This window comes from Solea solea, chromosome 10 (assembly GCF_958295425.1).
Source record: "Solea solea chromosome 10, fSolSol10.1, whole genome shotgun sequence".
NCBI lineage: Eukaryota > Metazoa > Chordata > Actinopteri > Pleuronectiformes > Soleidae > Solea > Solea solea.
The window spans coordinates 1,850,640-1,876,151 of record NC_081143.1 but is presented as its reverse complement, the minus strand read 5'-3'; the positions used below and the strand labels follow the sequence as shown (position 1 = coordinate 1,876,151).

Sequence of the window (25,512 nt, the reverse complement as noted above, 5' to 3'; positions counted from 1 at the left end):
GTGATGATCAATGATTGTGTAACGATTGTGTAATGATCAATGATTGTAGCGATCAATGATTGTATAATGATCAATGATTGTGTAACGATTGTGTAATGATCAATGATTGTAGCGATCAATGATTGTATAATGATCAATCACTGTGTAACGATCGTGTAATGATCAATGATCGTGTAACGATCGTGTAATGATCAAGGATTGTAGCAATCAATGATTGCGTGATGATCAATGATCGTGTAACGATCAATAATTGTGTCATGATCGTGTAATGATCAAGGATTGTGTCATGATCCGTAATGATCAATGATTGCATAACGATCAATGATTGTGTGATGATCAATGACTGTAACAATCAATGACTGTATAATGATCAATGATCGTGTAATGATCAATGATCGTGCGATGACCAATGATCATGTCATGATCGTGTAATGATCAATGATCGTGCGATGACCAATGATCGTGTAATGATCAATGATCAATGACACCTGGTGGTTTCACGAACAATTTTGTGTTTTCATACAAAGACACAGTGAAGTAAAATGTGGTCAAAGGTCACTGAAGGTCAAAGATGAGGTCAAACAGCTGAGTGTAAAGTTTAAAAGCTTTAATGACATCACAGAGAGAGAGAGAGAGAGAGAGAGACTACAGGTTCATACATGAGAGAAGCTTAATGTTCTAACGTCTGTTTAAATATTCGTCTCATTCCTATAGGTGGCGCTAACTTCCATACATGTTCAGTACGAGAGAGAGGAACAGTGACAGAGCGACAAGCAAGCAACCCTCCTTTTCTCCACAGTGGCCCCGCCCCCTTTCTGCACTTTACCATCAACATCAAAGCTTTAGTGTTTATGTTACATCATCAGCATCAGAACCAAACAGGAAGTAAAAAAAACAAGGTTTCAGGTGACACAGCATGCAAGTGATTACATCACACACCTGCTCACAGCCGATTGGCTGTTGGTAAGACACAGGAAATGGTGGCGTGGTGGCAGAAGACGAGACTAAAAAATAAAAAACGAGAAAAAAAAGCTCTTGGTCCAGAAAAAAACTAACTTTCACAAACAAAAATAAACCAAAAACGTGGTCCCTATGACGTTACCGCGATGACATCATCGCAGTGATGTCACCGCGATGACATCACCGCGGTGAAGCAAACAACCACAGAGAAAAATCAAAGGGGAAAAAAGTAGACCTCGCACTTTGGAGATGTTTGGGGAAGATGTCAACACTCATGATGTTACGATGTCATCACTGATGATGTCATCATTAGGTCTGATTGTTTTTCGAACAGTGCGATTGTTAGCGGTGGGCGGCGACTGTGGCGTGCGGCAAAACGTCTGATTCCAGTTTCAGAAAATAAAGGTTAGTGACGCGGTGGAGACGGCGGATTTTCTTCTTCTACTGTTTCTTCTTGCTGAACAGACTGAAACGTTTCTCCTTCTCCTTCTCTTTATCCTTCTCTCGTTTCCCGGGACTCGACTCGGTGGCGAGTGTGACGGCGGCCGGCAGCGTCTGAGCACGCCCAGACACCGGTGTGCCGGGGTCGCCGCCCTGGACGCTGGAGCGGTCGTCTGTGCCGGCGTTCAGGACAGCCTGAATCCAGGTGCTCATCTCCTCCTACAGGGGGCAGCACAGTGACACAGGTTTTTAAAAGTTCGCAATTTAACCAACAACAAAAAAATATTTTTGGGGAAAAGAAAAAAAACAAAACTCACTTCGTCTTTGGCTTGAAACAAATACTCGTTTCCATCAATCGCCCTGAAAACACAAGACAATCGGATTTATTTACAGTTCTATATTTTCATTAGTTTGTTTAGTCTAATTACAGTTTGTCATATTTTAATCTGATTAAAATGTTTCCAGTTTGGTCCATGATAGTTTATTCTGATTACAAATTTAGTCTGATATTCTACTGTTCAGATTACAGTGAAAATGAGATACAATTTCTTTTATTTTTTAATTTAATCAGTTTAAAATTGAACCTAATTGTAGTTTAGTCAGTTTTTAGTTAAATCTGACTAGGGCTGCAACTAACGATTATTTTCATAATGGATTAATCTGTCGATTATTTTCTCGATTAAGTGTTTGGTCAATAAAATATCAGAAAACCTTAAAAAATGTTGATCGGTGTTCGTCAAACCTGGAAATGATGATGTTCTCAAAGGAAGAAAATACTCACATTTAAGAAGCTTAAACAATTGGAAATCTTGTTTTAATCATGAAATCGATTATCAAAATAGTTGTCAATGAATTTAGTAATCGATTTATAATCGATTAATCATTTCAGCTCTAAATCTGTCCATAGTTTAATCTAAAGTTTAATATTATGAATTAATCTGATTACAGATGAGTGAGTTGACAGTCTAATCTGATTACATTTTAAATTGAGAATCCCTTTGTAGTCTGGTTAGGGTTATACAGATTACAGATTATAATGAAGTCTGGTTAGTCAGATTATAATATAGTCTGGTTAATCAGATTATAATGTAGACTGGTTAATCAGATTATAATGTAGTCTGGTTACATATCGAGTGACAAACGTACTTGAGCTTGAACACGTGTTTCTTCTTCTTGTATTCTGACGCCACGTCACACGTGGCCTCCTTCAGGCTGACGGGCGTCTCGTTGTGGTAGGCGGAGCCTTGTGCTGCCGCCTTGCTGTCCTTGTAGAACGCCACCTCCTGGTTGTTGTTGATGACACAGTACACGTTGTGCCACGACCTGTCAATCCCAGAGCAGTGAGGTTACACGAGTAACAGGAAGTAGAGAGGATACGTGTCGGAGGACCTCGGCACTCACCTGTTGGACGCCTTCTTGTTATGCCCCTCCCACTCGTGTTTGCGGTGCAGGAGTCCCTCCAGCTGTGACGGCGGCGTCTTGGCCGGCAGCGTGGACGACTGGCTTGTTTTGCTCTTCCTGCCGGACGTTGGCGACGGCGTCGGACTTGCTTCCTTGGAGCTTCGCTCGGCCACGCCGTTCACCAGGTCGTCTACGGCGTCCTGTACGCACGACGCGACAGATGTTAATAATAACTAATCAAACAATAACAAAAATCTCCAATCATCCATACGACGGTGACTGACCGGAGGAGAGTCCTGATCCGACACCAGCCCGTTCTGAGTCGTCACACCGCTGCACGCACACACACACACACACACACAGAGTTAGAAACCATCAATCACAATATAGCTCCGCCCACTTCTCCCTGAACTCTCACCTGTGCAGCTGAGGCTCTTCCTGCTGAGTCGGAGCCGGCTCTGGTGATGGCGGCTTCCTCCGTCGCTCCTCCTCCTCCTGCTGCCGACGCACCTCCAACAGCTCCATCTGAAACACACGCACGCCTGTGATTGGCTGAAGCCTCAGAGGAGTCACTCATGTGACCAAACCCCGCTCCCCACTCACTGTGGTCAGCCTCTCCAGGGCGGAGAATCGCTCCTCCCAGGTGGCGGCCGACTTCTCGAAGGCCTCGTGGCGTTTGATGAGCTTCTCCACCTCGTCCACGCTCTGACCCATCTCTCTGCTCGACAGGTACGGCTCCTGACCCAGAAGCCACGCCTCCGCCACACCCGCGTCCCGTGAGAACTGATGCACCTCCAGGACTGTGGAGGAGAGGGGAGGAGTTTAGAGAATCTGACGCCGTTCAGGTCACCCACTGTCTGACCTTCGACCTCAATTCAGGTCAACTTTAAGAAACATGAGGAAGAGTCATGTGTGCTATCATAGATGAAGGCGGAGTCTTACTGAGTCTGAGCCACTCCCATCGATCCTCCCACTTGTCAATCATCTCTTTCCTCTTGTCGGTCAACTGCAGCAACTTCTCTTTGATCTGGCGACACACGCACACACACACAGATTACAGTGAACATCAGATTAGTGTTGGGTTATGTGTTAATCTGATTTAGTCTCTGTGACGTTGTGACGCTGCGTCAGATTTTCACAATAAAAGCATTTAAAAAAACATGACAAAGAAAAATCTTGCGTTCTCCATGTCTTTACATGTTCTTCACGTGTTCTCCATGTCTTCTTTACATGTTCTTCACATGTTCTTCATGTGTTCTCCATGTCTTCTTCATATGTTCTCCATGTCTTCTTAATGTGTTCTCCATGTCTTCTTCACATGTTCTCCATGTCTTCTTCAGGTGTTCTTCACGTTCTCCATGTCTTCTTCACATGTTCTCCATGTCTTCTTAATGTGTTCTCCATGTCTTCTTCACATGTTCTTCACGTGTTCTCCATGTCTTCTTCAGGTGTTCTTCACGTTCTCCATGTCTTCTTTACATGTTATTCACGTGTTCTCCATGTCTTCTTCACATGTTCTTCACATGTCAGTGGCGTGATGACATCACTCACCGCCTCAGAAGCGAAGTGTTTCCTGGCAAGCAGCGCCTTCCCCAGCTCGATGCAGGCGGTGAAGCTGTCGTTACGAGCGTCGATCTCTGCTTTGATGCCCTGATGGTTGTTCATCAGCAGCTCCACTGACGAAACATCCCTGCACACAGGAAGTCAGCGTCACACACCAATAATTACACACGCTCACCTGATTGGTCAGACTATTTACTGCCCCCTGCTGTTCACGTGCAGCAGCGGACTCTCCGTACCTGGGATTCTCCTGAGCCTCGATGAGTCGGATCACGTCGTCCATCCACAGCATCAGGTCTCGGACCATGCTGAAGAATCGGAATTTATCGCTGGTGTCCAGGAGGCGGAGCCGGCGCCCGTCACACGCCTCCAGCAGACCTCGCCAAGCCTCGAGCACCTCACTCTCCCGCCGCTGGATGTCGTCTGCTTTGTCGCCGGCGTACGCCGACTGGAGACGCACGGCGTCCTCCTGCAGCTGCCGTACCTGCCACACGGGGGTCAAAGAGCACATTAGAACGTACGAGAACCTGAATCTGCTAACTCAAAGACCAAAGACAGCAGGGGCACTGTTGGACCGACATGAAACAATGGAGGAAAGAATCAGCAACTGAACTGAAGGTGGCAGAGCTAATACCTTAACATTTACCACAGGAACGCTAACTGTGACCACGTCGCCCTCTACTGACCAACAACACTAAAAATAACAGAATTCAAATCTTTTTGTACGTAAACCTTTTTTTATTCAGACCACTATCTAGTTCACTTTGCTGCCCCCTACTGGCCACTGGTGGAGCAGCAGGCACTCAGTCACACTGAAGAACCTTCAAACCCTGGATTAACAAAGACCTCAAAGGTCAACATCCCTCCCTCCTTCCCTGTAAAGTCTAAACTCCATCAGACCTGGGTTCCCAGAGCCTGGATGTCGTGTTCGAAGGTGGTGTGCATCCTCTGCAGGGTCTCCACCGTGTTCTGGTCTCGGCCCACATCCTCCGGGAGCTTCTTCTCCTTGTCCACAATGCGTCCCAGGATCTCCTTGGCGTCGTGGTAGAACTTGTGGAGCTCGAAGGAGGCGGCAAGGATCTGCGTCCTGGTGTCGATGAGCTCCAGCAGGTCGGCCCACGCCTCGTTCAGACCGTCCTTCCACTCCGCCACCGTGGCGGCGTCACCGTGTCCCGTGTTGATCAGCTCGTCAGCCAGACGGTTCACGCCGTCCACACGCTCCTGCCCGATGTTTCCTGTGTCGCGGGCGAATTCACGGAAACGCTCTTGCAACATCTGAGGACAGAGAGGTCAGAGGTCAGTGAGATGGAAATCATGGACGACGACATGCCGTGGTTTTTAATATTAATACTTCCTGTTTTACTTCCCGAAGTGCTTGTTACTTCCTGTTTCACTTCCTGCATTTTATTTCTGTCCTTCTATACAAAATAGAGACATAACATCTCAAAAGAGATGTTACTTCCTGTAGTAAGTGTCTTACCGTCACATGTTCGTAGTCCTGTCCCAGCTCATGTGACCCGGCCACCACCTCCCGCTCTGCGATCCACTGCTCGAGGTCATCAACCTCCCGGTTCAACTGGAAGAGGCGGAGCCTCTCGTCCAATTTGCCCCGCCTCTCTTCAGACAGGTCCTTCAGGCCGGCGTAAAGTTTATCAACCTGAGACTGACGCATGCTGATACGCTCACTGACACACACACACACACACACAGACACGTTGGACATTCATGACTTGAGGGGACATTTCATTGACTTACATTAATTTCCTGGAGACTTACTCTAACCTTAACCACAATTACTACTGGCATAATCCTAATCCTAACTTTAAAACATATCTTCACCTTAAAATGTAGTCATTTACGTTGTGGGGACTTGATTTTTGTCCCCACAAGGAAGACAAGTCCCCATAATGTGACTGTGTAAACAGTTTTAGGTCCCCACAACATTAGTAATACCTGCACCTGTGTGTGTACCTCTCTGGGTGTGTGTCCGTCACCAGTCCTCTGCTGGTCTTGGACAGCAGGTGGACGTGTGTGTGTGTGTGTGTTTGTGTGTACCTCTCTGGGTGTGTGTCTGTCACCAGTCCTCTGCTGGTCTTGGACAGCAGGTGGACGTGTGTGTGTGTGTGTGTGTACCTCTCTGGGTGTGTGTCTGTCACCAGTCCTCTGCTGGTCTTGGACAGCAGGTGGACGTTCTCAGCGTAGTCTTCCACCGCCTGCTCCATGATCTGATGTTTCTTCAACATGGTGACAGCGCTCTGCTCGTCCTGCAACGACCAACAAACAATCAGAGGGAGGAGGACAAGGAGAGGGGGGCGGGGCCGTGACTCCACCTCTGACACACCCACCTTGGCCTTCTCCTCTGACATCATGTACAGCTCCTGCTCGCTCATCCAGGCCTCGGCCTCTGCGGCGTCAAAGTAGTACTGCTGAGCCTTGTGAGCTTCCTGCAGCCGCCCGTGACGAAGCTCCGCCTCCTCCATCAGCTGCCGCCACAGCTCCTGCAGCTGCGCCAGGCGCTGACGGATGACATCCGCACCGGACGACTCCTCCTGCAGGAGGCTCTGACTGCGCCCCAGGATGTCGTCGATACGCGGCTGGTGTCCCTGGATTTCCCTCTGCAGGGTCTGAGAGCAAAGGGCAAAGGTCAGAGGTCACAGGCTGTTTAAAAACTATGGACTGTGGAAGTGTTGTCCATCTCACCTGGTTTTTCTTGATGAGCAGCTGCACCGTCTGCAGGTTGTTACCGTGGTCAGTGGACGCAGCCACAGGAACCCTCTCCTGAACCCAGAGCTGTAAAACACACACACACACACACAGCAGCACCACGTCACATGACCAATGCCATCATCAACTGTCATCTTTTCACTTTCACTGCGGAGGAAACTGATGTGAACGCCCCCTTGCTGCTAAGAACCAAGAAGTGGAAAAGTCAGTGAACTAATTCTTTAGATTAGGTTAGGTTAGGTTAGGTTAGATTAGACTAGGCTAGGCTAGATTCAGTTAATCAGGCTGATCATTTACACCATTTACTCATTAATGTTCTCAGAAACTTTTTGGTTGAAAATAATATAATATCCATGTTGTAGAAACAGCAATTTTTTGTTTTCAATAAACATTTTTATTTTATTTTATTAGACAAAATATATCTGTATAATTTATGGTCTCAGCAGCAGGGGGCGCTCACAGCACAGTCTGCTCAGTTCCAGGTTTACGTACAATCTCGTCCTCCACATCTCGGTTGAACTGGTGAACTTCTCTCGACGCCACCAGGAAGTTCCTGCGGCGCCTCAGTGGCTCCAGCAGCTCCTGGAACTTGTTCTGCACCACCTGTCTCCGCCCGTCCACCTCGTCGGTGTCTTTGACCTCTTGACCCAGAGCCTGGACCTGGCTTTGCAGCTCCACCACCTCTTTCTGACGCACCTCCACCTGCTTCTCCAGCATCTTTGTCGGGGTGGAGGAGGAAGGCAAATGTTCAGATACTTTTTTATTATTGAACACAATCGCTGGAGGCGAAGCCTTACCTGCTGCTTCTTGAGCAGGATGTTGACAGAGGTCAGGTCTTTGCCGTAGTCGTCCGACTGGATCTGACCCTCCAGGCCAACGAGCCACTTGTCCAGGTCAGCACAGCTCTGCGTGAACAGCTCCGCCTTGTTGGCATCAAACAGACACTGAGCTTTGGTCTGCGTGGTCGACTCAAGCTCCTCCCACATGGTGTGGAGCGCCGACAGTTTCTCCGTTACCACCGCCTCCGTCTCTGGCTTCTCTGACACCAGCAGTGTGCCGTCCTGCCGACACACACGTGCAGAACAAATCAGGTGATGACACTTCCTGCTCAGGAGTTCCTGTAGCTACAGAGTTGAGTTACAGTGCTTGAAAAAGTATTCATACCCCTTGAACTTTTTCACATTTTGTGACCTTACAATCACAAACTTGAATGTATTTAGTTGAGATTTTATATGATAGACCAACAAAAAGTAGCACATAATTGTGAAGTGGAACGAAAATGATATATGGTTTTAAAAATGTTCAACAAATATAAATCTGAAAAGTGTGGTGTGCATTTGTATTCAGCCCCTTGTACTCTGATACCCCTAAATACAATCCAGTGCAATCAATTGCCTTCAAAAGTCACCTAATTAGTAAATTGACTCCACAAGTGTGTAATTTACTCATAGTATAAATACACCTGTGAGGCCTCAGTGGTTTGTTAGAGAACACTAGTGCACAACAGCATCATGAAGACCACCAGACAGGTCAGGGATAAAGTTGTGGAGAAGTTTAAAGCAGGGTTGGGTTATAAAAAAATATCCCAAGCTTTGAATATCTCAAGGAGCACTGTTCAATCCAACGTCCAAAAATGGAAAAGTATGGCACAACTGCAAACCTACCAAGACATGGCCATCCACCTAAACTGACAGAGCGAGTGAGGAGAGCACTGGTCAGAGAAGCAGCCAAGAGGCCCATGGTCACTCTGGAGGATTTACAGAAATCCACAACTCAGGTGGGAGAATCTGTCCACAGGACAACTATAAGTCGTGCACTCCACAAATGTATGGAAGAGTGGCAAGAAGAAAGCCATTGTTGTAAGAAAGGCATAAGAAGTCCGGTTTGCAGTTTGCCACAAGCCATGTAGGGGACACTGCAAACATGTGGAAGAAGGTGCTTTGGTCAGATGAGACCAAAATTGAACTTTTTGGCCAAAATGCAAAGAGCTATGTGTGGCTGAAAACTAACACTGCTCATCACCCTGAACACACCATCTCCACTGTGAAATGGTGGTGGCAACATCATGCTGTGGGGATGCTTTTCTTCAGCAGGGACAGGGAAGCTGGTCAGAGTTGATGGGAAAATGGATGGAGCTAAATGCAGGGCAATCCTGGAAGAAAACCTGTTGGAGGCTGCAAAAGACTTAAGACTGGGAAGGAGATTCATCTTCCAGCAAGACAATGACCCTAAACATAAAGCCAGAGCTACAATGGAATGGTTTAGATCAAAGAATATTCATGTGTTAGAATGGCCCAGTCAAAGTCCAGACCTAAATCCCATTGAGCATCTGTGGCAGGACTTGAAAATTGCTGTTCATAAACACTCTCCATCCAATCTGGCTGAGCTTGAGCTATTTTGCAAAGAAGAATGGGCAAAAATGTCAGTGTCTAGGTGTGCAAAGGAGGCTGAAGACAAATGCACACCACATTTTTCAGATTTTTATATGCTTAAAATTTTGAAAACCATGTATCATTTCTGTTCCACTTCACAATTATGTGTTGATCGATCACATAAAATCTCAATAAAAAACATTAAAGTTTGTGGTTGTAAGGTGGCAAAATGTGTAGACACGGTAGATGGTTTACAGAGACCTGTGGTCAGGACGGCGCCTCCTACCTTCTGGATCTTGTCCAGCCACTCTTTGTTGGACTGCAGCTCGGCCATGAAGGCCTGGTGCTTCAGCCACTTGCTGTGCAGGTTCCTGGCCTCGTCATACGTGAGGTCCTGAGCTGTGAGCATCTTCTCATTGATCCACAGAGTCAACTGCACGCACACACACACACACACACACACACACGTTAACAAATGGTTAATTTCCATCTGCTTCTGAATGCCAGATGACCTCATGTGAGGCATGTCATGTGACTGACCTCCTGACAGTCCTGCAGGAACTTCTGCAGATCTCTGTTGTCCTTCAGTCTCATCATCAGCTCCACTGCTGCCTCCCTGTTCTTCTTATGTCTAAAACACAACAACACGCCCACTTTTACAAATCCTGCTCTCTGATTGGAGGAAAGTCAGTGAAGTTTCTGATAAACATCTTGAATCCAGCGATGATGTCACAGACCTGTTGTCGATGGAGGCCACTCTCTCCTGGATGCGATCAGCGTTGATGTTGCCGTCGCTGGCCAGACGCCGGCCAGCCTCCACTACACCGTTGATCTTCTCTTCATTGGCGTCCATGGTGGTCATGAAGTCCTCCTGCTTCTTGATGGCAGCCTCGGCTCCTTCCAGCGTTGCAGGCATCTCAGTGTGAGCCAGGACGTACTCCTGGAGAAAACACACCCATCATTAGACCCTACAAGGTTCATCCTCTGGAGAACAACATCAGAGCAACTGAGCCACAATGATCTGATAACAAATATCCTCCAAGGACAAAGAGAACTCAGAACAGACTTGGTCAGAGTCTCGGGGTTTACCTGGTTGTTGAGGAAGGCCTCGGCCTGCTTCGTGTCCCTTAGGAACAGCTGGTAGGCGTGAGACTGCGACAGCAGGTTCTGCCGGTTCTCCCACATCTTGTGGAGCTCGTTCCAGCCGGTGTCGAGCGCCTGCAGCCGCTGTCGCAGGAACATGTACTGAGCGTCCGTCTGGTCCTGTGTCACCATCTCACCCATGTCCCTCATCTTTTGGTAGTCCTCCTCATAGTTCTGGATCTCGTTCTTGATGCCCTCGTGCTGAGCCATCAGCTTCTCAGCCTCGGCCAGCGTATTGGGCATATCCTCTGAAGCGATGGCGGTCTGAGTGCGTGACAGCCAGGACTGGAAGTCATCCAGCTCGCGCAGGAACTGCTGCAGCTTCCTGGCCTCGCCCAGAGACTCTTCGCGGTTCTTCAGCGTGTTCTTCATTTCCTCCCAGACGGAGGTGATCTCAGCCAGTCGACCGGTGATGGCCTTGGCCTGGTCAGGATGTTCCTCTGCCAGACACTGGGCCTCACCCCGCAGGTCACTCAGTTTGTCCTCGATGGCTGCCAAGTCTCGCTCCATACCGGTGAGTTTCCGCTGCAGCGCCATCACACCGGTGAGGTCGTTGCCCAGCTCCTGTGTCGACTCAATGACTTTGGTCTTCTCTTTGATCCAGGACTTGGTCTCGTTGCATTCGAGGTGGTAGTTCTGCACACCGAGAGCCGAGTTCAAGGACTCCTTCTTCAGGTCCACCAGGTCACGGAACTGGCTCCACCTGGAGAGGAGAGACATTACTGTCTTAAAATATTTTAATTTCTAAAATCTAAATCAATCAATGAAGCACTGGTCAGTGTTTGCACCTGTTGTTGAGTTTGTCTTGCTGAACCTTGATGTCCTTCTCGCTTGGGTGACCATTGTGCATCAGCTGTCGAGCAATCTGGTTCACCACGGCCACACGGGATGCCTGGCTGTTCATCTCTGGCTCCAGACTTTCAAACCTGTTCAAAACAGTCCAGCTGAGTCCAGTGAACAGCGGTGTACGGTCACACACACAGACGTGAGCAGGACCTTACCTGTGCTGGATCACCTCCAGGTCCTCCAGTCTCTCAGGGATCTCCATGCTGTTCAGCCACTGCTCCTTCTCGTCGATCCACACCTCACAGGCGTCGGCCTCGCTGAACATCTTGTAGAGTGCCAGTGCATCCTGCAGTGCCTGTTTCCGCAGCTTCGTCAGCTCACACACCTCCTTGTAACGCTCCTCGATGCCAGCCAGCCGACCACGCACCTCCTCTGACTCCTCCTCTTTGGGAAGGCAGGCGGCCTGCTCATGGAGCGAGTCGATGGCTGACCGGTAGCTGGCCACCTCTGCCGCCGCATCCTTGTGTTTCCTGACCAGAGCCTGGGTGGAGAACTCATCGTGGCCCGTCTCTCCACTGGAGACGATGCGCAGAGCGTCCAGCGTCCAGGCGTCAACGTCATCTGCGTCTGCTGTGAACTGGTGCAGGGCCAGCGCCTCCTCCAGTCGTTTCTTCCTCGCGGCTGCGAGCTGCTCCAGCGCCACCCACTGGGCCTGCAGGTCGTCGATTCGCTCCTGAATCTTCACGGCTGCAAAGTGACCGGCTTCCACCATAGCTTGGCCCTCAGCGATGGTGTGCTGGAGGTGACCGGCACGGCCACTCATCTCGTCCTCTAGGGCGCGCTGCTGGCTGAGGAGTCGCAGAGCCCCCGTCAGGTCCTTACCATGTTCCAGAGAGGACAGAATCTGCTCCTTCTCTCGGATCCAGCCTTCCTCCTCTGCCATCTCCCAGAAAAACTTCCAGAGGCGACGGGATTCCTCCAGGCGAGCGCGGCGGTCGGCGGCCAGCTGGGTCAGCTCCTGGTAGCAGAACTCCAGGTGGGCCACACGATCCTGTATGACCTGAGGGTCACAGGGTTTGTAGCCTGGAGAGGAAGAACATCATCACAGTCATCACTGAACAGTTTCTCTTTTTAGCTGAAATAATCCGAAGTGTATTTCCAGTCTCTTTGGTAAACATTGTCTCACGCCTGCTACTCACCACCGTCATGGCCGGAGTATTTGGTGGCATTGGTGGTGACCGCCTTCACTCGGTCAGACTGGATGGCGATGTCGGCCTCCACCAGTGCGTGTTTCTGAAGCAGATCTTCCACACCCAGCAGATGTTTACCGTAATCCTGCGACAACAGCAGCATCTGGAAAGAGAAGAAGATCCTAATTTCAGTATAAAGTTTATGTCATACACTCATTACTGCGCCTAGTGGTGTCTGTACTGTTCTTGTGTCCACCAAATGGACTAGATAAGCTACTTTGGGTTAGGGTTAGGTTGGTCCTGAACGCTGATCTAAACCCTGCACTCTCTTGAGCTTTATCCTGAAAGTCTGAGTGTAAACCTTAAGTTTAAGTTTAATCCTGAAACTCTGATATTAGTCCTGAACTCTTGAGTTTGATCCTGAACTCTAAATGATGATTGATGGATTTAACTATATTCCACATCTGATTCATGCGTACAACGTGGGATTAAACCCTCCCTGGACCTTCATTCTATAACTCCTCTCCCTCCCCCTCCTCCTGGCTCGGACAGAGTCTCCATGGTTACCTTCATCTCGTCCATCCAGTCCATGATGTAGAGCATCTCCTGGAAGACCCTCTGCAGCCCCAGGTTCATCTCCAGCCGCAGCCTGCGGGCCTTCAGGAGCTCCAGCAGATACTCCCACAGTCGGATCACGTTGTCCTTCCTGGCAGTGACACGTTTGATGTCGTGATAATGTTCCACCTCCAGCTCCCTCGCCACGGCGACCACGGCCTGGACGCGCTCCTCGTACGCCGCAATGTCCGTCTCAATGGCCTCGTGCTTTTTGGTGGCGGCTTCGACGGCCTGAAGGTCGAATCCGAAGTTGTCCTGGAGACAGAGTTTGTGTTGAAAAGACAAATCCACAGAGATGGTGTTTGAGACGTGGTTCTACGTGTTTCCTCTCACCTGCGACACTAAACGCTGGTTTTCGCTCAGCCACGTCTCTCTCATCGCTGCCTTGCGGTCGAAGCGTCGGGCCAGCTGTTCCAGTTTCTCCTGACGAATCAGCTCTGTCCTCAGAGCCAGCTCTCGCTCATGCTCCGCCTTCTCCAGTCTCTCCCAGGCCTGACACGACAAACACAACAGATTCAATGTTTTACACAGTTTAGAGCTGAATAACTGGGATTATTCAGGTCAATTCACAGATTTGTTACTAAACACACATTAGCACTGAGCTAACAGTTTTCTTTATTACTTTCATAATTTAAGCCATTTTTATGATAATTAAGATTTGACCAAATGATAGATTTTTATGGTGTGATGAACTTCCTCAGGACTCACTACCACCTGACCTCCGTAACTGTGACTCTCTCCACCTCTTCAAATCAAGACTGAAAACTCACCTGTTCCGGACCGCCTACTCCCTCTAACCCCCCCTCATTTTACCGCTACTTCCCCAAAGTTATTGTGTTGATTTTATGTGCTCCTTTTTTGGTTTTTACGTAATTGTGTGATTTTAATTTTAATTCATCTTGCTTGTAAAGTGTCCTTGAGTGACCTGAAAGGCGCTTTTAAATTAAATGTATTATTATTATTATTATTATTATTATTTAACAACAACGAGGATGAAGAGGATGAAGTTGGTGCTCTGACCTTGTTGATGTCTGAGATGAGTTTTCCCTCTCGGGGCATGTAGACCTTCTGGTTGTTGGCTCTCATCTTGCTCTGGATGGTGAAGAGCAGAACCTCCAGGTTTCCCTTCTCTGTGAACCTGAGAACAGAAGGACACTGCAGCTGAGACAGAGACGGACAGAAGGGAGGAGACAGGGGTCATAGGTCAACTGAATTAAAGGTTCTGACTTTGGTGGTTTCTCCACAGTGCGGTAAGTGTTGAAGGCCTGCAGCTGCTGCTGGACGCCCAGCAGAGAGTTGGCAAACTTCCTGTTGTTGAGGATGATGATGGTCTGTTCAATCCACTCCAGTAGGTCTGAGGCCAGAGACTCGTACTTCTCTATCATCTTCTCTGTCTCTATGGCGTTGTCCAAAACCTGCACAGAAAACACAGACATGCCACCTGTCATGGCTGTAACACTCTGACCCCTCCCCCTCCAACTGTGCGTCCTCACTCACCTTCCCGATACGTTTGCCCTCCACCTTCAGAGCCTTCATCTTAGAGAAGTAGTGGTAATAAGTGACCACGTAGGTGATGACGGACTTCTCATCAGGGTGATCCACACTGATGTCTGCAACACACACATGTTAAGTAGTGTGAACCTGATGTAAACTACTGTGAACCTGATGTAAACTAGTATGAACCTGTTGTAAACTAGTTTGAACCTGATATAAACTAGTGTGAACCTGATGTAAACTAGTGGTACATGTTCAGGTTCTGTTCCTGGTTCTGCTTCTGGTCTCACCCTCTGGGTCCAGCAGCTTGGTGAGACCCAGGTGTTGCTCTGCCAGGTTGAAGGCATTCTGAAGGTTGTAGTGAGCGTTGGATTTCTTCAGTTTGTCAAAGTCGATCAGATCAGGTCTGAACACAAAAAAACAAACAAACATTATTTTATTTACTTTAACTCAGATCATAGTGGCCATGGCGACAGAGACGAGGACGTCACCTGTGTTTGTGGATGAGGGCGTTGAACGCCATGCCGTCCCTCCAGCTGGTGGTGAAGTTGCGAATGTTTACGTTGGGATACCTGAAGACAGAGGACACACCTGGTTACTAGGGCTGAACAATATGGACAAAATTTCATATCTCGATATTCATGCCAGATATCTCGATATCGATATGATACGATATGACTACGGGTTCGGTGAAAACCAAGCATTTTTCAGAAAAATAAAAACATCATAATACAAAAGACTGTGGAAACTTTCCACATGGAAAGTGCAGTTTTATTGATGAGAACTCACTGTGAGACTGTGTACACGGGTACCATGTCTTTTGCAATGTGGTATGTTATAGCGTCTGTAACGCCTTTATGTCCGGTGGACGTCGACTCATACGGTGTAACGCTACTGAACGCATCAGTAAACACACGTTGCTTGGGCTTCTTTTGGGGTGACTGAGAAGTCCCCGGTGTTTCTCTCATTGTAATACACTCTTCGTGCAGCACGCGATGGTGTTGTTTCAGGTGGTGAAACATGTTTGTTGTGCTACCTTGCTTCGTCGCAATTTTTTATGTCGTGTGTGTGTGTGCGCGTCTCAGTGTACGTCTCCCTCCCGCCCTCCTATGTTTGTCATTGGTTGGCTTCAGCTGTCGATCCACAGCAAGCATGAAATAAGGTTTGTGGTTGGCTGGCCGCAGAGTGCATTCAAGGGCAATCGTAAAAATGAAGTTTATTGTGCCAGAAATGTACATGTAGGGCGAGCGCAGGGGAAAATCTATATTTTTTATATCGTTGCTTTTACGATATGAATATCTTGAATGTTCATATCTAAATATCGATACGATAACGATATATCGTTCAGCCCTACTGGATACCATGATGACCACAGTCACACACCAACACCTCAGTGTGTGCGTGTGTGTCTCACCCTGCTGTCTTCATCTGACACCACAGCAGCAGAGCGTCTTTAGCCGATCTCTTCTCTTTGTTGTCTTCTGTCTCCACACTGATGTCCTGGATCTGAAACACACACACACACACCGTCACACGTCCACCTGTGTGTGTCCTTTAATTCTCACACACACACACACACACACACACACACACACACACCTGGAAGCGGAGGATGATGGTCCAGATGAGGCCCAGTGTCAGGCGATGGTTTCCGTCCACGATGTCATGTGACCCCATGTTCTCCAGGTGAACCCTCTGCTCCTTCAGGAACTGCAGAGCCTTGTCCACGTTCTCCAGACAGTGGATACGCATACGACCTTTGGTCGGCTTTGGCTGCACACACATGCACACACGCGCGCGCGCACACACACACACACACACAACAATATCAGCTGTCAATCATCACATATCAGCCTATTTTTTATAACCTATTTATAAGTTTGATAAGACGGCAGCAGACAGGAAGTGATGTGAACTAGCATCTGTTCTACCAGTAAACACACACACACTTATCAGGACGTCTGAAGTCAAGGCCAGCAACTCTCCGCCTCCAAACTGATGCCGACGGCAACAGTGGAAAACAGGAAGTAGGACACACCCGCTGTGTGTTTTATATTCTTATAAAACACACTCACACACACCTGCTGCCACCTTGTGATCAGAAACCATACTGCTCAGTCTTTAGGTCAATGTTTGTTAGAAATATTTCTTAAAATCTATTGTACATATTTTACAGCAATTTAAAATTTAGCGTCACAGCCCACCAGGGGGCACCCACACTTTGGGAAACGCTGCCTGACACTAGCCTGTGACACTAGTAGATCGCAGTGGTGATCAGAGCAGACATCGCAGATGTTCCGATGCATCGCAATTCTCTCATAAACGATTATGAAACACAGGAAAAATTATTTCATAAAAACTTAATCTCAATAATCTGGTGACAGCAGCAATTTAATCTGGATTAAAAGACCTGTTTTGGTTTAAAGGTTTAGTTGGAATTTTCTAATGTGTCAATGAGGACACACATGGAACATACATGTAGATGTATATAGTGTGTGTATATATACACACACACACACACACACACACACTGACCAGTCTCTCGCCAGACAGAACCTCCAGCAGTTTGATGAGCATCCGTCCGTCCCTCAGGTCCATGTAGAGGTCAGTGATTCTGCAGGAAACTCTGGACAAGTGAGAGTTTACCCACTTAGTGAAGGTCTTCTTCTGGACCGCCTCACGCTCATCTGAGACAGAGACACAGAGACAGAGAAACAGAGAGACACAGAGTTTTGTATTATTCTCAAACTCTTGTCACTTTTTCCAAAAATGGAGTTCAAACTGTTTTATAATGAAATTTGTTGAAATAAATGTTAATCTGAGCCTGAACCATGAGGTTATAATCTACAGTTCAAACATTAACTTCATAATATCACATGTATAACCTGAACTCTGAGTTTAATCCTGAACACTGCGTTTAATCCTGAGTGTAATCCTGAACTCTGAGTTGAATCCTGAGTGTAATCCTGAACTCTTAGTTGAATCCTGAACTCTGAGTTTAATCATGAACACTGAGTTTAATCCGGAATTCTGAGTTTAATCCTGAAGTCTTAGTTTAATACTGAATACTGAGTTTAATCCTGAAGTCTAAATTGAATCCTGAAGTCTGAGTTTGTAGTTTTAGAGCAGCTGATCTGAGTTTGTTGAATAAACTCAGATTAAGTAGATTATCTCTGAGCTACAGGTCACCATGGTAACAAACCGCTTACAGCTGATAATCTATCATGATCGATCAATATCCTGAGCTGAAGTTATTCTGGTGTTTGCCATTTGACCCACAGGAAACAGGAAATGACGCATAAAGACAGGAAGTGACCTTCTTCATCCTGCAAAGCCAATCCGCAGCCAGGCATCATGCTGTTCACACAGACCAGGCTCCGCCCACTCAGACAGGACATAACGAGTATTGATTGATCAGACGATCGGCCTCACTGGAACCAGACAGGAGGTCCATCCCATTTAGATCCAGTCCAGATGAGGCCCCGCCCCTAAATATCAGGTCATGACCTCAGGTCAATGGAATTAATCCAGATGTCCTCCAGTTCACGAACCACTTGGTCACATGATCAACGACGTCATCATCATCTGCTCTGATGTCACATACACTACAATACTGCAGCTAAAGCTAAGCTAACTCCCTGAGAGAACACTAAAAGCTCTAGTAGGATCATTGACTCTGTGACGCCACCATCAGGTCATTATGACCTCTGCACTAACTCCGCCCACTTCTCTCAGCACACACACACACACACACACACACACACACACACACACACACTTCTTTCAGCCGGTCATCACAGCAGCGACCTCTGACCTCAGTGACCTCTTACCTTGCAGCTGTTTGAATCGACCCTCCAGCTGATTGTAGTTAACCTGCAGCTGAGGTGAGTCCATGTCCGCCGCCCACTCTGCCTCCATCACTGTCCCTGACACACACACACACACCTGTCCTCTAATGTGCGTCTGTCAGACGAAGACGTGTCTCATAGTTTCAGCTTTTGTTTGCTCGTGAAAACTCAAACTCCAGAGATTTTGTAACGTGAAAAAAATCTGATTCTTAAACTAAGTTAAGTCAAAAACACAATAATAATAATCAGCTGCAGTTTTTTTAACGCAGAGAAGAGGAAAATACACACGGACGGAGACAGAAAAACGTCCTCGAAGAGTCCAGAGGTCAGAGTGACGCTGAGTGCAGGGTCTGTGTGTGTCTGTGTGTGTCCGGCCCTGCCCAGCTCTCTGAACTCTCTCTCACAGCCACACACACACACACACACACACAGACGCTCTCACACACAGAGCTCCGCCCACAGCAAACACACTGTAAGAAATGAGTTAATATGTAAAAAACAGGGTTGACCAAGTTTCCCTCCCTGGTTTAGAATCTCAGGCTCCGCCCACTACCCCAGTGAGGGGGGGCGGAGCCTCGGGGCTTCTACAGGTGAACATGTGTTAATGTTTAACAAGTAATCTGAATAACATGGTCTGATTATTGTAAGAGGACACTTTTTTACAGTTTACAGCGACTCTGTGTCTATGTGTGTGTATGTTCAAACGCAACCGGCAATTCATAAATCAGCCAATGGCATTACATCTGTACAATGATGTCATCAGGGGGTGGGGGTTTCCCTCCATTGTTCCTTCACATTCCTGACCGAAGGAGAGGAAATAGCACACAAACATCCTGTGTGTGTGTGTGCGCGCGCACGCATGTGCGCGTGTGGGTGTGTATGTGTGTGATTCTGATTAAGTTGATCGATTAACTACAACCCCCATGACTCCAGTGTTTCTGTCCACAGCACACATGGAGGACATGGAGACCATGGACATAATATATGTAGACACCTCCTTACGTCCTTCACTACATCCAGCGTCGCCGCCATATTGGATTGGTCTCCTCACACTAGGTTAACACCAGAGTTACCTGGAGCTACGTGATAATTATATTGTATAAATGTGATATTATGTTGTATAAACGTGATAATTATATTGTATAAATGTGATATTATATTGTACAAATGTGATATTATATAGTATTATAAATGTGATAATTGTATTGTAAAACTCGGGGAGTTATTGTAGTTGGGTGACAAATAAATGCACAAGTGTCTTTGTTCTTCTCCTAATAAAATACAGACTAAATATAAATCTAATCTAAATCTAAATATTCCTCAACTGTTGATATCAACAATTTCTTTGCTTGATTACAGCCCTAGTGTCTCTCACTGTGTCTCTCACTGTGTCCTTGTTCAAATAAAATACACATGTTAAACACTGCCCCCCACAGGTTAAAGTGGTGAATCACACTTCATCATATTTCTATCTAATCTAAATAGAATAATACAGAACTGAAGAACTTGTTTTGTGTTTGTGATTAAACAGAGAGGACACTGGTGTCTCTCACTGTGTCTCATAGGGCTGTAAAGTCCCGGTCGACTGGTCGATTAATCAGTCGATACGTTCTAGTTCGACTCAAATTCTGATAAGTCGACTTTTTGCTGTGTTAATTTCATACAGTCTATGGTTAATTTGATTTCATCTGGAGGAATGTACCAAGTCCTATTGGGGTGTTTTCAGAGCACCCCTGTTCCACAGATCACAGCGTGTCTTCAGAGAACACGCCCCTTGTTTTCAATATTTTGGATTAGCCCAACCCACAGGAGACAGAAAGACTACAGAACGTCCGGTGGTTTTATTTCATGTTGAGCTACAGTCAGTCGTCCTCTAACATCCATGTCACAGACGTCTCAGCGTGGCAGCGATAAAAATGTCAAATGCAAAGTTTGCATATACAAACATGGCATATCATATAAAATGCTAAGCTTACTTTGTTTTCTTTGTTATATTGCTCCGTCTGTTTTGAGTACATGATCAAATCAGAATTGGCATATTTCAATGTTTTAGTCTAATAATCGTTGACTCGTTTTATAACTGCCGGCGCACTCGCCCGCAACAGCGGCAGCGACCCATTTGTGTCTCAGCCGTGAAGCTGAGCTCTATGTTCAGTGTCTCTGTGTGAGGACATGAGACAAATCATCTAAATATTCCTCAACTGTTGATATCAACAATTTCTTTGCTTGATTACAGCCCTAGTGTCTCTCACTGTGTCTCTCACTGTGTCCTTGTTCAAATAAAATACACATGTTAAACACTGCCCCCCACAGGTTAAAGTGGTGAATCACACTCCATCATCATATTTATATCTAATCTAAATAGTCCTAATAATACTAATAGAGCTGAAGAACTTGTTTTTGTGTTTGTGATTAAACAGAGAGGATGCTGGTGTCTCACTGTGTCTCAGAGAGACAAACATGGACAAAGACAAATGATTCTCTTCATTCAGAAGCAAATGTTATGAACCTGGAATATAATTTAGAAGAAAAAACAACTGGTCAGAGGTCAAATAAACATGGTTAAGCTTCTTAAATCTTCACAAATATTAATGGAATCATATGAAGAATGACTGAGTGAGTCCCTGTTAATATTAGATGAGTTGATTTGTCTCCACCGAGACATGAGCGCGACCACGTTCAGAGACTGAAGTACTGAACCATTCTGTCAACAAAACTACTGCTTTACATGTCACTAGTTTGTGTCACGTAGAAAACCACGACTCCGCCCACACACAGGAGGAGCTATGATGTCATGAAAAACAAAGACTGAAAATAAAGTGAGTGGATTCAGACTCAGCTCCTGAACATTTAGAATCAGGATTCATGATGACATCGTCTCAGACTAGAGCCAATGTACGACACAACACAGTCCAGTCACATGATCACTGACCCTGACTCCTGTGTTCTGGGTCTATCATGGTCTCATGTGGACTGGTATGGAATGGTCTAAGGTGGACTGGTCTCAGGTGGAATGGTCTGAGGTAGTCTAAGGTGGACTGGTCTCAGGTGGTCTGAGGTGGACGGGTCTCTCACCTGCGAGCGCCTTGATGCGTGAGCGTTCAAAGAGGCGTGCCGAGCTGTTCTCGTTGTCCCAGTCATCGTCCCAGCGGTTGTTCACCGTGTCGTTGCTGATGTTGTACTGCTGCTGCAGCTCCTTGTGGTCGTAATCTGCCGCCACCGTTGTCATCGTGACCTTTCACCTCTGTGTCAGGCCAGACACGCCCACATCAGCAGCTTCAGGCCAAGACCTGTGGCAGCAAACATACAGGAAGTCTACAACGAGTGGGGCTAATGCTTGTGACGTACTATAAACATAGTTTCCACGTTCATTATTGGGTGCAAAGGTCAGTAAAGGACAGTAGCATAGCTACGCTGGAGGATAGCATGGTTTATAACAAGCTAGCAGCAGAAAAGTGACAGTGATGAAGCAGTGAATGTGGGCGGAGCAGAGGGAGGAGTTCACAGGTTCCACCAACTAAAGGGTTCCTGCGTCAGAGATCAACAATCGATGTTCCACTCCAATCCACCAGGTGGCGGTGATGATGTAGACGTCACTGTTATTTACCACAGAATTATTCATTCATTCATTCATTTATTATTAAAGTGTAAAAGAATGATAAAACTATAACATCACATGAAATTACCATGCTAAACACATACACACACACGGTGAAGACAGTGAAGTACCTGTGTGTGTGTGTGTGTGTGTGTGTGTGTGTGCTATTGGACGGTGCAGCTGCAGAAGCCATTACAGCACTCAGACGTCCTGAGGGACTGTCCACTAATGGACACGACTTCCCAGAATCCTCAGCCGATGATGGAAAGTGGACATTCTGTGTGTGTGTGTGTGTGTGTGGCTCTGCCCATCAGACCTAACACCATTAACAGGGTTAGAATCTGCATCAGAGGAACAGCAGTGTAAACAAATTATGTTAAAGCTGTTAGCTTAGCAGGGGGAGGAGAGAAAAATGTTAGCCTAGCTTAGCATAAACAAGCAGAGGAGAGGAACTGTTAGACTAACTTAGCATAAACAGGCAGAGGAGAGGGGAACTGTTAGCTTAGCATAAACAGGTAGAGGGGAGGAAACTGTTAGCTTAGCATAAACAGGTGGAGGAGAGGAAACTGTTAGCTTAGCATTAACATGTGGAGGGGAAGAGACCTTTAGCTTAGTAGAGGAGATGAGGAGGTGGAGGAGATGAAACTGTTAGCTTAGCTTAGCACTAACAGGCAGAGGAGAGGAAACTGTTAGTTTAGTATAAACGGGCAGAGGAGAGGAAACTGTTAGTTTAGTATAAACAGGTGGAGGAGATGAAACTGTTAGTTTAGCTTAGCATTATCAGACAGAGGAGAGGAAACTCTTAGCTAAGTATAAACAGGTGGAGATAAAACTGTTAGCTTAGCTTGGCATAAACAGGCAGAGGAGAGGAAATTAACTATTTTCTCTTACAAAAACAACAAACAATAAAACTGGAGTTCATCCTGGTTGAGATTCTCACGCACACACACGCACGGGAGGATCCCCCAAACATAAACATCCAGTCTGTGTGTGTGTGTGTGTGTAATGACTGCATGTGTGTGTGAGCAGCTGTCAGGCACAGAGGAATGTTTGATGGTATTTGAAGGAGTAAGGAGTCAGAGCCATTTGTCGGCTCCACCCCCCCAACACACACACACACACGCACACATGCGCGCGCCTCCAGCAGCAGATGTTCAGATTAGCATTAGCACAGAGATAAAAGCTGTTATTGTTCATGTAAATGCATCTTTACTTCCTGTAACAATAACACCAGAGCACTTAGACACACACACAGTCAATACACAGAGAGAAAATAACCAGATGAATATTATTGATCAGTTTTTAAAGTGCGTTGAATCACTAACGTTGCTGTTTCTACAGTAAGAGTAAACATGACAAAGCGTTGTTAGTTGTGTTCATAAGTGTTTTTAAGAGGACTCACATTTGTGCTGTGTCATGTTTTCAGAGGCTCTATTAAGTTAATTTCCTTCCAGCAGCAGCTCAGTGAACACTGACTCAGCATTGTATGTATGTTTGTAATGAAGCAGTGAACTGTGAACACATGAATGTTACACTGACTGAAACATGATTCAAGGGTTTTGTTGGTTTAAATAGGTAAAGCAGCCTGGTATCATAATACCATGTTATCCTGGAGTAAACACATGATCCCAGCACATTCACACTAACTGTTCAGGTTAATGTTCATGTTTCCATGGAGACACAGGAAGCAGCAATGACTTCATCAAAACAGAGCCGCTGATCAACAATCACTGTCACGTCATTCCTAGCCTTTATGCTAAGCTACGTGACATCACGGCAGCCGAATTTGTCAACATCACTTCCTATTTTCAGAGACCTGGGGTTACGATGATTAACCTTCAATGTTCCACTGTGACGATGAAGGAAAGTTTAAAATACAAACTTTGAGGTTCTGAATTAAGACTCTTCTTTCTCACAGTATTTCTGCAGCTTTAGGCTTAAAGTGACGACGACTTCCTCAAATAGTGATGTCACACAAACAAACAAACAAATAAACACAGAGCAGAAGAGACTCGTGTGTTGATGCTGGACGGCAGCCGCGGCACTCAGGCGACGGCAGGAGAACGAGCAGGGACAGCAGAGTGGACGGATGATTAGATTAACCCAGTCGTTTCCTGTCCACTGGCCCCGCCCACCATCACTCATCATAACACACAGTCATTTCCTGTTCTCTGGCCCCGCCCTTCATCACAGATCTGAGGTCAGTTCACAACAGTGTAACATGTTTCTGCTGAATCACACAACAACAACAACTACAACTACACACGTTAAAGTAATGTCTGTAGATCAGTGTGAGGGGGAGGAGACAAGGAGACATAGGACGTGGCATAAGAGGAGACAAGGAGACACATTACAAGACAAGGAGACAAGGAGACATAGGTAGTGGCATAAGATGAGACAAGGAGACACAGTAGGAGAGACAAGGAGACATAGGATATGACATAAGAGGAGACAATGATACACAGCAGGAGACAAGGAGACATAGTAGGAGACATAAGAGCAGTCTAGGACACATAGGACGTGACATAAAAGGAGACACAGTAGGTGACAAGGAGACAGGACGTTACAGATTGAGGACACCAAAACTTCAAATGTTGCAACAAAAAACAAAACCATGTGATACCAACGACCAATCACCTGATTGATCAATGACAACTTTGAGTTTCTGATGTTTTTGTTTACGATGTTAAAACAGCGTTTAGTTTGTTTGTTTTTGTCTCACTCCTTAAAAACTGAGAGGGGCCATTTTCAGAGGGGAGGGGGAGGGGTGGGGATATTTGGGTTACGGCCCTGTTCATTAGATCACTGTTCCGTTAACGTTTCCAGAACCTCTGCAGAACAGAGAGGCCGCCCCACACACACACACACACACACACACACACACACGCGCGCACACACACACACACACACACACGGCCACGCCTGTTTTCTTCACCGTTATTCGCCTCCATCCTCCCGCAGACTCTGGTGGAGACGAGCAGCGGACACGCGGCCTCGGAGGCTCCGCGGGCTCGGCTCGGCCCAGCACTGAGAACGGGCCTCCAGAGCCCAGCAGAGTCCAGCAGAGTCCGAGCAGCGGTAAACAGGCGACTCTCCCCCCGACATGAAGCTAAGTTCTGTCCGGGAGTCTCCCCCCTCCTCCTCCCCTCCTCCCTCCAATCACAGCAACAATAGAAAGAGTAGAAAACAGAGGAAAGAGAGTGGAAAAGCGCGGGAAGACACTGACCTGTTCAGAAGATCCAGAAGGTTCTGAGAGAGAGAGAGCGCGCGCGGAGGGAGAGACAAGTCACAGCCGGAGAGGACGAACACACAGACGGAGAGACAGACGCCGAGACTCCGCTACTGCTGCTGCTGCTGCGGCCGCAGGGGATGATGGGAAA

General features: G+C 46.8%; 1 protein-coding gene across 2 annotated transcripts; it reads right to left on the bottom strand.

Annotated features, from left to right (window-relative positions):
• Positions 1–592: 592 nt before the first annotated feature.
• Positions 593–25,512, bottom strand: LOC131466509 (spectrin beta chain, non-erythrocytic 1-like). 2 transcript variants are annotated; one of them, XM_058639784.1, is made up of 36 exons: positions 25,359–25,512; positions 21,610–21,824; positions 17,222–17,373; positions 16,286–16,459; positions 16,101–16,192; positions 15,178–15,258; positions 14,977–15,092; positions 14,690–14,802; positions 14,420–14,607; positions 14,213–14,330; positions 13,526–13,684; positions 13,145–13,447; positions 12,587–12,740; positions 11,603–12,470; positions 11,390–11,527; positions 10,548–11,304; positions 10,196–10,398; positions 9,999–10,089; positions 9,745–9,891; positions 7,884–8,147; positions 7,579–7,803; positions 7,063–7,152; positions 6,708–6,986; positions 6,496–6,626; positions 5,843–6,047; positions 5,263–5,637; positions 4,602–4,846; positions 4,354–4,492; positions 3,745–3,829; positions 3,406–3,602; positions 3,221–3,327; positions 3,087–3,135; positions 2,803–3,002; positions 2,548–2,724; positions 1,719–1,761; positions 593–1,620 (listed from the first exon to the last, which is right to left on the bottom strand). In XM_058639784.1, the coding sequence occupies exons 2-36, from the start codon at positions 21,761–21,763 to the stop codon at positions 1,402–1,404; spliced, it is 7,038 nt and encodes a 2,345-aa protein (XP_058495767.1). In that variant the 5' UTR covers positions 21,764–21,824; positions 25,359–25,512; the 3' UTR covers positions 593–1,401. The 2 variants fall into 2 exon arrangements, with proteins under 2 accessions (XP_058495767.1, XP_058495768.1); XM_058639785.1 differs by lacking the exons at positions 21,610–21,824; positions 25,359–25,512 and adding an exon at positions 18,517–18,883.